This window comes from Vitis vinifera, chromosome 1, assembly GCF_030704535.1.
Source record: "Vitis vinifera cultivar Pinot Noir 40024 chromosome 1, ASM3070453v1".
NCBI lineage: Eukaryota > Viridiplantae > Streptophyta > Magnoliopsida > Vitales > Vitaceae > Vitis > Vitis vinifera.
Window position 1 is genome coordinate 11,480,128 of NC_081805.1, and position 12,349 is coordinate 11,492,476.

The window sequence follows — 12,349 nt, forward strand, 5'->3', positions numbered from 1 at the left end:
ATTGCTCAAGATATCATTTTTTTAGTTTCTAAATAAATTTCATAAACTTCTCTACCATAGTTCTAAGGGGATAGGATATACTATATAAGGAATAACATTGAACATGATTATTACAATTGCTCAAGATACCATTTTTTTAGTTTCTAAGATCTATTTCTTAGTTTAAGATTCCTCTTAGTAACTGGAATTGAAGAATTATTATATCAGTTCTACCAAAATGAGAATAGGTTAAGGTTATGAACTTATTACTTATAATTTGATGATCGGGTTCGATTCATTTTCTAGATTGGAATTCTTAAAAGAGGTTTATGGGATCATATGGATGAAAAGATAATGATTTTTAAATGTTATTTACAAAAATTGAAGAATTAAAAAAATTATTATCTTAAATTTTAAAAAATTTTAAAATAATTTTTAAAGACATAAAATAACTACCTACATTTTATATAAGAATTATTGTAATTTTTTATTGTTATTTTTTTTATTTAAAAAAAGGATGTGCATTCGAATAAACATTAAAATATCAAATAATAAATCACAAAATATTTAATTTTATTAAAAAATAATATGAAAACAAAAAATTACACATACAATGAAAAAAATGAAAAAAGAAGAAGAGAGAATAGGGATTGTATGAGAAAAGTAAAAATAAAAAGAGGAATTTTTCGACACCCACCTTGGTGGCTTTTCATCAAGTCTACAAGAGTTATTGGGGAATTATTGGATTCTATGTGAGTATGTGACGTACAAAGGCATGCTTATTTTGATCCTTCGTGTTCTTGAATTTCATTTCGAAAGGTAGGTTCTGTCTTGTATAAAGTAAGTGGTTCTTGTAGCTGTTGGATTTTGCTTAAGATAGAAAGTAGATTGCCAACATTGCAATCCATTTTTTGGTCTGTTGTTGGCTATAGCTTTAAAACAATTGTCATGGTAGTTGGAAAGTCTAATGTGTTGGTTTGCCTTTTCGCTGAACCCTTTGCTTTAGAAAGAGAAAAACTCATGTTGTTTCCAATTTAACATACATCCCAATTCCAAACACAAGAATGTGGGTGTCGTTGGAGGGCAATAATTTCAAGGTGTTTCATGGTCTACTTGTGAGAAGAGGGAGACCTAAACTATAAAAGGTGGTTATTAAATTGTGGGGGAGCGAAGCTTTGATGAAGAGGAATTGTTGGAAGAGGGAGACCCAAACTATAAAAGGTGGTTATTAAATCGTGGGGTAGCGAAGCTTTGATGAAGAGGAATGCTTTAGCATATGCCTCGAGGAGATGGGAAAGGGATCATTGGTGACTCACATACCTTGTTTGCATGTATTCCATCAAGCATGTGTTTCTAAATGGTTGATGAATAGCCGCCCCACATGTCCCGCTTGCCGCTTTCAAGTCTTGGCTACAACTTAAATTGCTTACTTTTTTATTTTTTTATTTATTTTATTTATATATATGTACTATCTTTATATCTAAAAGTAATATAAACTTCAAATGATTCACTAAATTAAAAAAATAAGTATGAAGGAATATAATAATAATATTCAAAACTACAAGATGTGTCTTTCTATAGGCTATTGAGGCTCTCGGGTAAGACCAAATTTGATATTACAAATGATTAATTATGTTTTTGAATTTTCACATGAATGCAAATTTCAAAAAGGTTATTTGACTAAAGGGGTTAAAATAATATCTGTATTTGCAAAAGTACCTTTAAAAAAAAAAAAAAAAAAAAGCCTTTAGGACAAAAATACCCCTTTCTTTTTGTTTTTCTCCAACGTGAATTTTCTTCTACTTCATTCTCTTTCAAATGTAGAGAATCAGAACCTAGAAAACTTCTCATGTCTCATTCCCTCTCTAAGAAACCGTTCATTTCTCATTCACTCTCTTGATTTAGATTTATGTTTCTTGGTTTTTTTTTTTTTTTTTTTTTTTTGTGTAAAGTTATTTCATGTTCTACCTCCAAGTAGGAAGCAAAAAACGAGTTCATTGGAGACTGATAATGCAAAGAGGTTTACAATGAAGGCCAGAAAGCAATGATCCCAATTACCTAATGGAGAAAATCATGGTCAACAAGTTTGTTGTGAAGTTCCTTAAATATGATCAGATTTCCACTTGCACGGACAACAACCACGATCTCCTTAATTGTAGTATGTTCCAATGCCCTTGAGAGCATAGATGATGAGATTATCATCAGAAATTGGAGAATTGATCAGGGCGAGTTCATCGACAGTGCACTTAATGGCCTGAAGATATTTAGAAACAGATTTGTTATCTATGGTTAGAGAGGATAACTTGTCCTTTAGATGCATGACTTAAGATCTAAAGCAACTAGCATATAGTCTGATAAGTTTTTTTCCATGCCTTGCATGATGTCGAGGTTAACACAACTAGCTGCATGATTGTCTCAAAGAGTAAGGCAAAGATTGCGTGGAGCAACAATTAGTGTCGACGAATCCATGAGGTGTAGGCAGGGTTGGTCATTTTTTGTCCATTTTGGTTAATAGTTGAAGGAGGCAATTGAAAGTGCCATCAACGTACCTTATTAGATCATATCCCAACAGTAGTGAGATAAACTTAGGACACCATGAAGGAAAGTTTGAGGATGCTAGTATGAGGGGAAGCTCTGCAACCACGTTGAAGGAGATAATATTTGCTCCTTGAATGGAAGACACTGTTGGTAGCAATTTTAGCCATTGAAAAAAAAAAAAAGATACTACTCGTAAAAGTTTTATACTTTGATACGGTTCATTCTATATGCAAAAATGGTCGTGTGTTACGTGTTGACTACACATATATTTACATATAATGGAAGCCTTGATAAGGCAAGTCAATTGCGCATGAATTATAATACAACTATATTTGAATCATATTTAAAGTTATATTGATTGTATGATTTTCTCCATTACCCTGTAACCTTTCCATGATTGTGGGTGAGAGCATAATTTTCTCCATTATTACCAATAAAAGAGGAAAGTGAATCTACTAAAAGGTCTAGGTTTCTTACTTAAATTTTAAATAAATTTAGGAATTAATGAAATATGTTCAAAATAATAAATTACATTTATAATTTTTTTTTTAAATTTCTTTATTATTGTAAGACATGTATTTGGAGTAAGTTAGATATATAACATTTCAATGTAGTGATATTTGATTATGGATAAGTTTTAGAGAATTTATGAAATTTTAGGGATTTTTGGAAATTCTAAGAATGTTATGCACTGGTGTTTGACTATGGTTAGATTTGTTACCGGATGTTTTTAAAAATTTGGGAACTATTGAAGTGTGTTTAAAATAATAAGTTGCTATTAGGTGGATCTATTATTGTTTGACATTTACAATTTTTTATTAAATTTTTGGTAACTTTATTTTGTTTAATGTATAGACTGTTACTCTATCAATTGATTTTATAGTTAAAATACCCAAAGAATAGCACTTCTTGGCGATTGTTGCATGTCTATTGCACCTTGTTATATTAGAGAATATTAAAAAGAAGCTCAATAAGTAACAGATAGAGATGTTAAAGAATTCTTGCTTTGGGCATTTTTTGGTTATGATAGAACTTAAATTTTTAGTTGAAATTGTGCATCACATGCTATTATGTCAATGTTTTATAAAGAAGCATGATGAAATGTGGTTTTTAGTAAGATCAAAGGGGTTAAAATTTAGTTAAGATGAATTTGGATTGATCATTGGTTCAAGTTTTGGTCCCATCCCTTAACATAATCAAATATAGTTGAGAATAAAGGATGCTTACTTTAATGGTAAAAACAAAATGCAAAATGATCGTTGGAGGAAATTTTCCCTTCTTTAAATGGGCTTTAAGAAAGGCCTAATAATTTTAAAGATGGAGGCATGCTTAAGTTAGCCTTACTATACTTTCTTGAGCATACTCTTGGGAAAAAAGGAAACAATTTAATAAGCATGTAATGAGTTAGTCTTGTTGATAGTTTGCAAGTTTTTAATAAGTATCAATGAGATATGATTTGTTATGCAAGAACACCTTTTGGTTTGCACCGAGCCTTGGAGAACCATGTGTTAAAAATACTAAAGTAAGAAGCAACAAAAGGGAAATATAGTGTAAGCAGCGTATAATCTAGTTGGATTTTCATCTCTCTTTCAAATTTAGGTATACAAGGTTATTTTGATAATCGCTAATTGTGTTGCTAATAGTTACCCACAAATATTAAATTGGAGTGTTACTTTAGGGTAGAAAATTTATAAAATTTTAAGAACTTTAGAAATTTGTTTCCTTTCTTACCTAGAATATTTATTGATTAAGGATACACATTTTATATGAAATTAAATTATAAAAGTTTTTATTTATTTATTTTTTTATAATATAATGTAGGTAGAAAAGTAGAAATGTCTTTTATTTTAACATTTGTTTTTCTTTTATGAATAAATGTTTTTTTTTATAGGTGAATGGTAATATTAAATTTTCTCTTATTTCAAATAATAATTAATATTCAGAAAGATTTTATGATTTTTCTAAGATGAATATTAATTCTAGGTTTTTATGGGATGAAATCATAAAAATAGAAAGTTTATAAATAAAAGAGAAAATTTAAGGATAAAAATGATTTGAATAAACAAATGAGCAACTTTATTAGCATAATAAAAAATATTATTTGACTTTATTGGTTTCTATTCATTAATTTGAAATTGTTTTTAATATAAATAGATTTTTTCTTTCAAAATTTCTTTAAATTTTGTTGTGATGTTTGAAAATAATATTAAATAGATTTGATTTAAAAGATTCTCAAAGATAAACTCTAATTATCAAACCAATTACATTTTTAATATAGATGATGAGATTGTACGAGATATGGGAAATCAACAATTTTAGTGATGCTATAGTATTTACATTAATGTATCATGATCATTCTTCAGTTAAAAGGTGCATAACTCTAAAAAAAAAAAAAATTATTTTAAAAAATTCTTACAAATTATTAATGCAATTAATAAGTTTTTTTTAAAAAAATTAATATTTATTTTACTAAAAAAGTTAATAAAATTATTAAAAGTTTTTATCACTTATTATTTTTTTTTCTCAAAAATTATTTTCATTTTTTTTTTGATAAAAATTGATGCATTATATATTTATTGAATGATAGTATAATGATGTAATTTTAAAATATAAAAATCTCTATAATTTTGCTATGATCCCCAATTTTTTTCTTCACTACTTGGTGTGGACATGGAATTACATTTTTTGATAATGGATAGAATTATTGAATAAATATCTTTTTTTTTTCTTTGTTTCCTTCTTATTCCATCTTTTATCATATTTTTCATTTCTTTAACATTATTGAATATATATATATTTTCAACTTTCACTTGTTTATATCAAATTAAATTTTATAATTTCATATTTGATATTTTATTAAATATTTTTTTATTGGTAGATTTATTTATATTTTAATTATAAGATTTTAAATATATGATATTAAATTTTATTTAAATATTCATGTGATGACTGTTTGCGTTTAGCTTGACAGGATCCTTTGTATTACAAATAATAGGTGTAATGCACTTTAGGTCTGATAAGATAATATTTATATTTGAAAAATTCTAACAAATTATTAAAATTATTTTTAAAAAATAGTTTTTTTAGCTAAAAAAAAATTACCGAACTTATTAAAAAGTTATTATTATTTCTCAATTTTTTTTTTTGAAAAATTCGTTCAAAAAAAAAAAAAAAGATAAAAAAAAAAAAATCTGTAACTGAGAGGAATAAAAGTAAATTAAGAAAAAAAAGCTGAAATCCAGATCAGATACTTGTGATCAGCTAGAGGTTAATGCTGAGAAACCCAAAGACAGTCTGAGGAAAGCATGAAGCTCTGCAGCCTCTGATGCCCCCGAGCAGGGCACTGGGGATTCTCTCAAAAAGATCAAGAAGGATATGGCAGTGAAAGTGTCAAAACAGTCTGATATTGAGTGAGACCACCTACACAAAAAGAGCCAGTTGATGATGAAGTAGTACATGATATACTCCGGCGCTGACTTGCAATGTGTGGAAAACAATGGTAAAAACGAGAGTATTCCCGAAACGAACAAGGACTTGAGCTATAAGGATGATGATATTAGCAAAGATGACCAGAAAACCAGCCGGAGAAGAGCTTCTTTACCTGGAAAGCATGATTATCAAGAGAATGGGTTACATAACACACCAAGACTGCCTAGCTTTATGGCAGCAATTGAATCTGCCGAGGCCAAACTGACAATGAGATGATTGCATGTGCAAGAGTTGGGCTGCACTGAATTTGCGGTGGAATACATCTGGTCTGCACTCTGGATTTTATTTCTGGAAATAAGAGCATCGGAACTAACTTAGACACAAGATCACCTGCCAGCATGCATATGTTTCCTAATTGTGCTGTCTTTGCTGTCTTTTGATTCACTCAACTCAACTGCTAGAATTAGATGCTCTCCTAATTTCATTTTCTGGATCAATAATTTGGTCTAGATTATTAATTATCAAATATATAAGTTTCTAATTTAAGAGTTATACCAAAGGAGAAAATTGTATTGATTGTATATTGTTCCACCAATGAAAACTCTCTAGAATCCTAACAGTATATATGTTTCCAAATTGAAAGTAGATATCTTTCCAAATTGAAACACAATTCTTTTTTTGAAAAGAATTTCATAATAAAAATAATTAGAAACCAAATTTACCTTTAAATAGACTAGTATAACCACTTCTTGCAATCCATCTTTTGTGTGTTGTTGCTCATTGTCATGGTAGTCGAAAGATCTAATGTGCTGGTTCGTTTGTTCTTCAAACCTTTTGCTTCGGAAAGAGAAAGCTCATGTTTCCAATTTAGCATTCATCCCAATTCCAAACACAAGAAAATGTGGATGTCGATGGAGGGTAGTAATTGCAAGGTATTTCTCCAAGAGGAATCCACAATGAGTCATTACTTTCTCCAACTTGACGTGTCTGAGTTTTGTCAACATTCTTATCCCTTGTCGTGGGATTTGTTGCCACTAAAGATAAAAGCCCCCACCAAGGATTGTATAGTTAAGGATATCATCTCCAAGGCTTATAGGGTATTGTTTGGAGGAGGGAGACCTAAACTATATAAAAGGTGGTTGTTGAATCTTAGGATAGTGAAATTTGGTGAGGAGGAATGTTGTAGTGACTGTCTCTCATATGTAACATGAATAACATTTATTAATATATTAATTTCATGAATAACATCCATCTTTTTTTCTCATCATTTGTCTTTATATATTTTTCAAATATTATTATATAATTTTGTTTCTAATTGCATTTTTATTTACTAACATGATTATGTTAATTGACAGAAATTTACTTTTATTTTTATTTTTTTTTGTTTAGACAATGTGTAAACCACAAAATTTGTGCAAAGCCTATTTTAAAATTGATTTTAGATTCAATTTTATCTTTAAATTTAAGCCTAATTGCATTTAAATTTTGGGCCACTCATAATATATACTCCAAAATTGGTCTTATGATTTTTTTTTTTTTGAACATAAAGTTTCAGGCTTCTTATTATTCTTGTATATATTCTTCTTATTATTTTTTTTAGTAAACCGAAGATAGAATTGAAAAGAAAAATAAACATTTTTAGAGGAAAGTCAGAATTTTTAAAAAATAGAAAGTCAGGATTTTAAAAGAGAGAGAGAGAATCAGAGTTTTAAGAATAGAAATGTTTTAGAGAAGATAGGAGATTTTTGTTTGAAGAGAGGTCTCACCGCACCACTATCACAGCTCACTGTCTCTCATCGCCGCTCCTCTCCGACAGCTGGAGATGCAGTCATCTCCATCTCCACTGCCAGTCCAGAAACCATTACGGGACCCCCACAGCCGCTCATCCCTCTCAACTCCACCGTCCGAGAGCATCCCCACTGTCGCCGGCGTCATCCACGATCACGCGCACATCTCTCTCTCACCCATCTCCAATTAATAGTTATTTTTAAAACAAAATTTTCAAACTTTCTTCTTAAAATCTATAATTTTTTTAAAATACATTTGTAAAATCCTTTTTAATAAAACTAAACAACATTTTTTTTAATAAAACTATTTCCCTTTTCAAAATAAAATCGGAAAAATAGTTTTCTTTTTTATGTATATAAACTTGGAAAATCATATTTTTAATAAAAAATATAAAATCAATTTTAAATAAAATTGAATTTTTTTTTTATAAAACTGAGAAATTATCATTTTAATAAAATTGAAAACATGTAGCACCACATGTTTTTTTGGAGGAAACAATTTTTTTTTTTTTTTAAATTTCAGAGGAAAATATGGTTTTTGCTTTATTTTTGGATTTTAAGAAATTACTTCTTGAAAAGATATCTTGTTTAAGTTCCTTCAAAAAATGATTTTGACTTTAATTTTGGATTTTTAGAAATCATCTCGATTTTTGCTTATAACTTTTTTTTTTAGAAAAGAAAATCAAATTTTCAAGAGAAAATGACTTTAATTTGGTTATGTGGCAACTTCATTTCCTTAGTCGATAAAAATTAATATAATAGATTTGAAAATATTTTCTTCGTAATTGTATTTTGCAAATTATTTTTTTATAAACTATCATACAATTACCAAAAAACATGAAAATCTCAAATTTAAACCCAATTATTGGTATAGAAGATATAACTATTTTTTATATTGTAAATTAGTTTCCTTTGTTACAATTTTTTTTTTAATTATTTTTATCTCATTCCATATGTAACTCAATTTATTATTTTATACACTTTTATTTTTTATTTTTTTTTTTGTGATGGGTTTATATTGATAAGATTTGAAGATTTGAAGATTTTTTTGTAGTTATGATTTTCAAAAGATAATTAAGTTAATTTACAAAATAACTAATGAAATTAAAAATAGTCTTTTGTCACATTATCTAAATTCTAAGTGTCAATCCACTTTGAATTTAGTCATAATATAATATTTACATTAACATATCATATATAATTTTTCAATTAAAACCTCTATTACTCCAAAAAAAAAAAAATATTAAAAAATTATTAATTGAATTAATAAATTTCATGAAAAAATTTTAAATTTTTCTACTACAAAATTACTAAAATTATTAAAAGTTTTTATTATTTTTTAATTTTCTTCAAAACGTTTCTATTGATAAGATTTAAATATTTGAAAATGTCAAGATTTCGTTTGTAGTTATGATTTTGGAAAGATAAATAAGTCAATCTACAAAGAAAGCTTTTTATATTTAACAACTTTTTCAATTAGAAATTTATTATATTTTAAAATATTTGTCTTGTAATATATAAGATAAAATTTGATTTAGAAAGATAAAGTACCCGAGGTAGATTTAGAAACTTAATAAAATAAGTCTATGACTGGTTAGAATTAGAAACTTTCTATATTTTGCAAAATATATTGGGATAAGATTTGATTTAGAAAGTTATCTGATATAAAGTACAAATACCCGTATTTAGAAACTTACAAATACCAAGATTTAGAAACTTACTGGAGTAAGAGAGGTGTATATATATACATAGTTAAACACTACATTCCATACTCATTTTGAACATCTTTCGATTCATCTCTTGGCATAACATCAAGATTTTTGTGTCGTCTTCTTAGTTTTCCTTCCAGTTTCTTAATTATGGAAACCACTCATCGTTGCAAGCACTTGGTAACAAAATTATGGATACCTAACTATGATCCTGATGGCTACTCTGCTTCCATATCGTCTTCATCTGTTCAAGTTGACTTGACAATTTTATGGCAATTGGAGCATGAATGGATGAACATAGCATCCGATGGGGCTGCATCTATTATCAGCAGATGTGTTGTTCATAGCTTGGCTTTACGACTGCCCTTATTTGATTATCAGGTCTTCATGTCCGACCACACCTCTCAACAAATATTGTCTGGCGCGTTGTTGTCTATGGGAGTGGACCCATATTTACATGATAGCATAATTATCAACATAGTTGCGTATGCACGAAGCATCCGAAACTTGGTATCCCACATGGCTGCGGGCATGGTATTTCCACTACGGGCTAGAATAAGATTGGTAACTATGCATGTTCGCAATGAGCGGGTGCTGATTGATTTGGCTACTAGGGAATCAATGATAGAAAATGAGGGCAGAGGAAAGGGGATGATTCCGGCTACTGATATCTCAATCAAGGCACTCAAGACGGAGACAATATTAGAGGGTGAAAGCTGTATGATATGTTTGGAAGAGTTGAGCGGTGGGTCAAAAGTGACAGTCATGCCATGTTCTCATGTCTTTCATGGTTCATGTATAATAAGGTGGCTGAAGCAGAGCCATGTATGCCCCATCTGTCGCTTTGAGATGCCTACTTGCAGTCAGTAATGCAGATAATTAGATAGTTGGACGCTTTTTTTCTTGTAGGTTACAATATTGTAAGAATAATGCAAAATTAGTAATTTGATATTAGTTGGATTGTAGTCTTTTCGGAGATGGCCTACAGAATATTAAGACATATATCTTGGAGTTTTAAATATTAGTGGATTCTTTTAATTTACACTTATTTTTTTTCAATTTAATAAACAAACTCTAGTATATATACCATATACCTGACTATCTTGATTCGATAATTATTTATTGACTCTTTTTAAAAATCAAAATTTAAAGGTTTAAAAGTATTTTTTTTTAATATTTGAAAATATTTTTAGTTAGGAATGGGTGAAATGGATAAATTATCTTTTAAATATTTAAATAATTTTTGAATTAATACTTTGTAAGTGCTTCTCCCAAAAAATCAAATTTATATCATGCATCTCACCATTAAAAATACTATCAATTTATTATTATTAATTTACAAACAAAGAATAACCCTCCTTTGAAAAAATATATATTTATGATATAAAAGGAAATGTCACATACAAAAAAATGAAGTCGTTGTTTGATAACTACTTTTTAAAATAATTTTAAAAAATAAATTTTAAGAACAGATTTTTAAAATTATTCTCTAATATTTTGTAAAATAAAAATTTGTTTAAAAACATGAAATATTTTTAACATATTTTAATATATTTAAAAATAATTTTTATGTTTAGAGTTTTAATATTAATCATTACACACGTTTGTATAATTATTATTTAAAAAAATAAGTGAAAGCAATTAAAAGATGTTATCTAAAAATATTTTATTTTCTATTTTTGATAATATAAAACACAAAATAGGAAACAGTTTTTTGGCTGTTCAATCGTGTTTTTCAGTTTTTTTTCTTAAATTGATTTTAGATTCAATTTTATTTTTAAATTTAAGCCTAATTACATTTAAATTTTGTGCCACTCATAATATATATATATATACTCCAAAATTGGTCTTAGGATTTTTTTTAACCAAAAGTTTCAGGCTTTCTAGCCCATACACTCCTGTATGTATTCTTATTATTTTTTTAATAAACCGAAGATAGAATTGAAAAGAAAAATCAACATTTTTAGAGGAAAGTCAGAATTTAAAAAAAATAGAAAGTCAGGATTTTAAGAGAGAGAGAATCAGAGTTTTAAGAATAGAACTGTTTTAGAGAAGATAGGAGAAAGTCAGAATTTTAAAAAAATAGAAAGTCAGGATTTTAAGAGAGAGAATCAGAGTTTTAAGAATAGAACTGTTTTAGAGAAGATAGGAGAAAGTCAGAATTTTAAAAAATAGAAAGTCAGGATTTTAAGAGAGAGAGAGAATCAGAGTTTTAAGAATAGAACTGTTTTAGAGAAGATAGGAGATTTTTGTTTGAAGAGAGGTCTCTCTTTCGTCCAGGGAGTCCGGCCCCCCTTCCCTCTTCTTCTTCTTTTCCCCTCTGCTGCTTATTTGTTTCGTTCGTTTCTTTTCTGGCTTTAATTCTTTCCCTTTTCTGCTCCCTCCATCTTCACATCACCCTCCACACACCGCCGGCGTCACCTCCCCCATACTCTCACAGCCACCGCCGCCAACCATCAAGCCTCACCACAGGTCCTACCATCTGGTTTTTGCTTTCTTTTTGGATTTTAAGAATTTTAATTTTTTTTTAAATCGTACCTTCAAAAAATGATTTTGACTTTAATTTTGGATTTTTAGAAATCATCTCGATTTTTGCTTATAATTTCTTTTTTAAGAAAAGAAAATCAATTTTTCAAGAGACAATGAATTTAATTTGGTTATGTGGCAACTTTCATTTCCTTAGTTGACAAAAATTATGAAAGATTTGAAAATATTTTCTTCACAATCGTATTTTGAAAATTATTTTTTATAATCTACCATGCAATTACCAAAAAACTATGAAAATCTCAATTCTAAACTCAATTATTGGTATAGAAGATATAGCTGTTTTTTACATTGTAAATTAGTTTCCTTTGTTACAATTTTTTCTTAGTCCAAAATTTTTGTTTTAATTATGTTTATCTCATT

The 12,349-nt window shown here is 28.3% G+C and overlaps 1 protein-coding gene across 1 annotated transcript; it reads left to right on the plus strand.

Annotated features, from left to right (window-relative positions):
• Positions 1 to 9,592: 9,592 nt before the first annotated feature.
• On the plus strand, positions 9,593 to 10,312 carry LOC104880053 (uncharacterized). The gene has a single exon (XM_010655235.1). The coding sequence runs from the start codon at positions 9,593 to 9,595 to the stop codon at positions 10,310 to 10,312; it is 720 nt and encodes a 239-aa protein (XP_010653537.1).
• Positions 10,313 to 12,349: the final 2,037 nt, after the last annotated feature.

Coding starts and splice junctions, on each gene's coding strand:
- LOC104880053 (XM_010655235.1), top strand. CDS start 9,593: ATGGAAACCACTCATCGTTGCAAGCACTTGGTAACAAAATTATGGATA.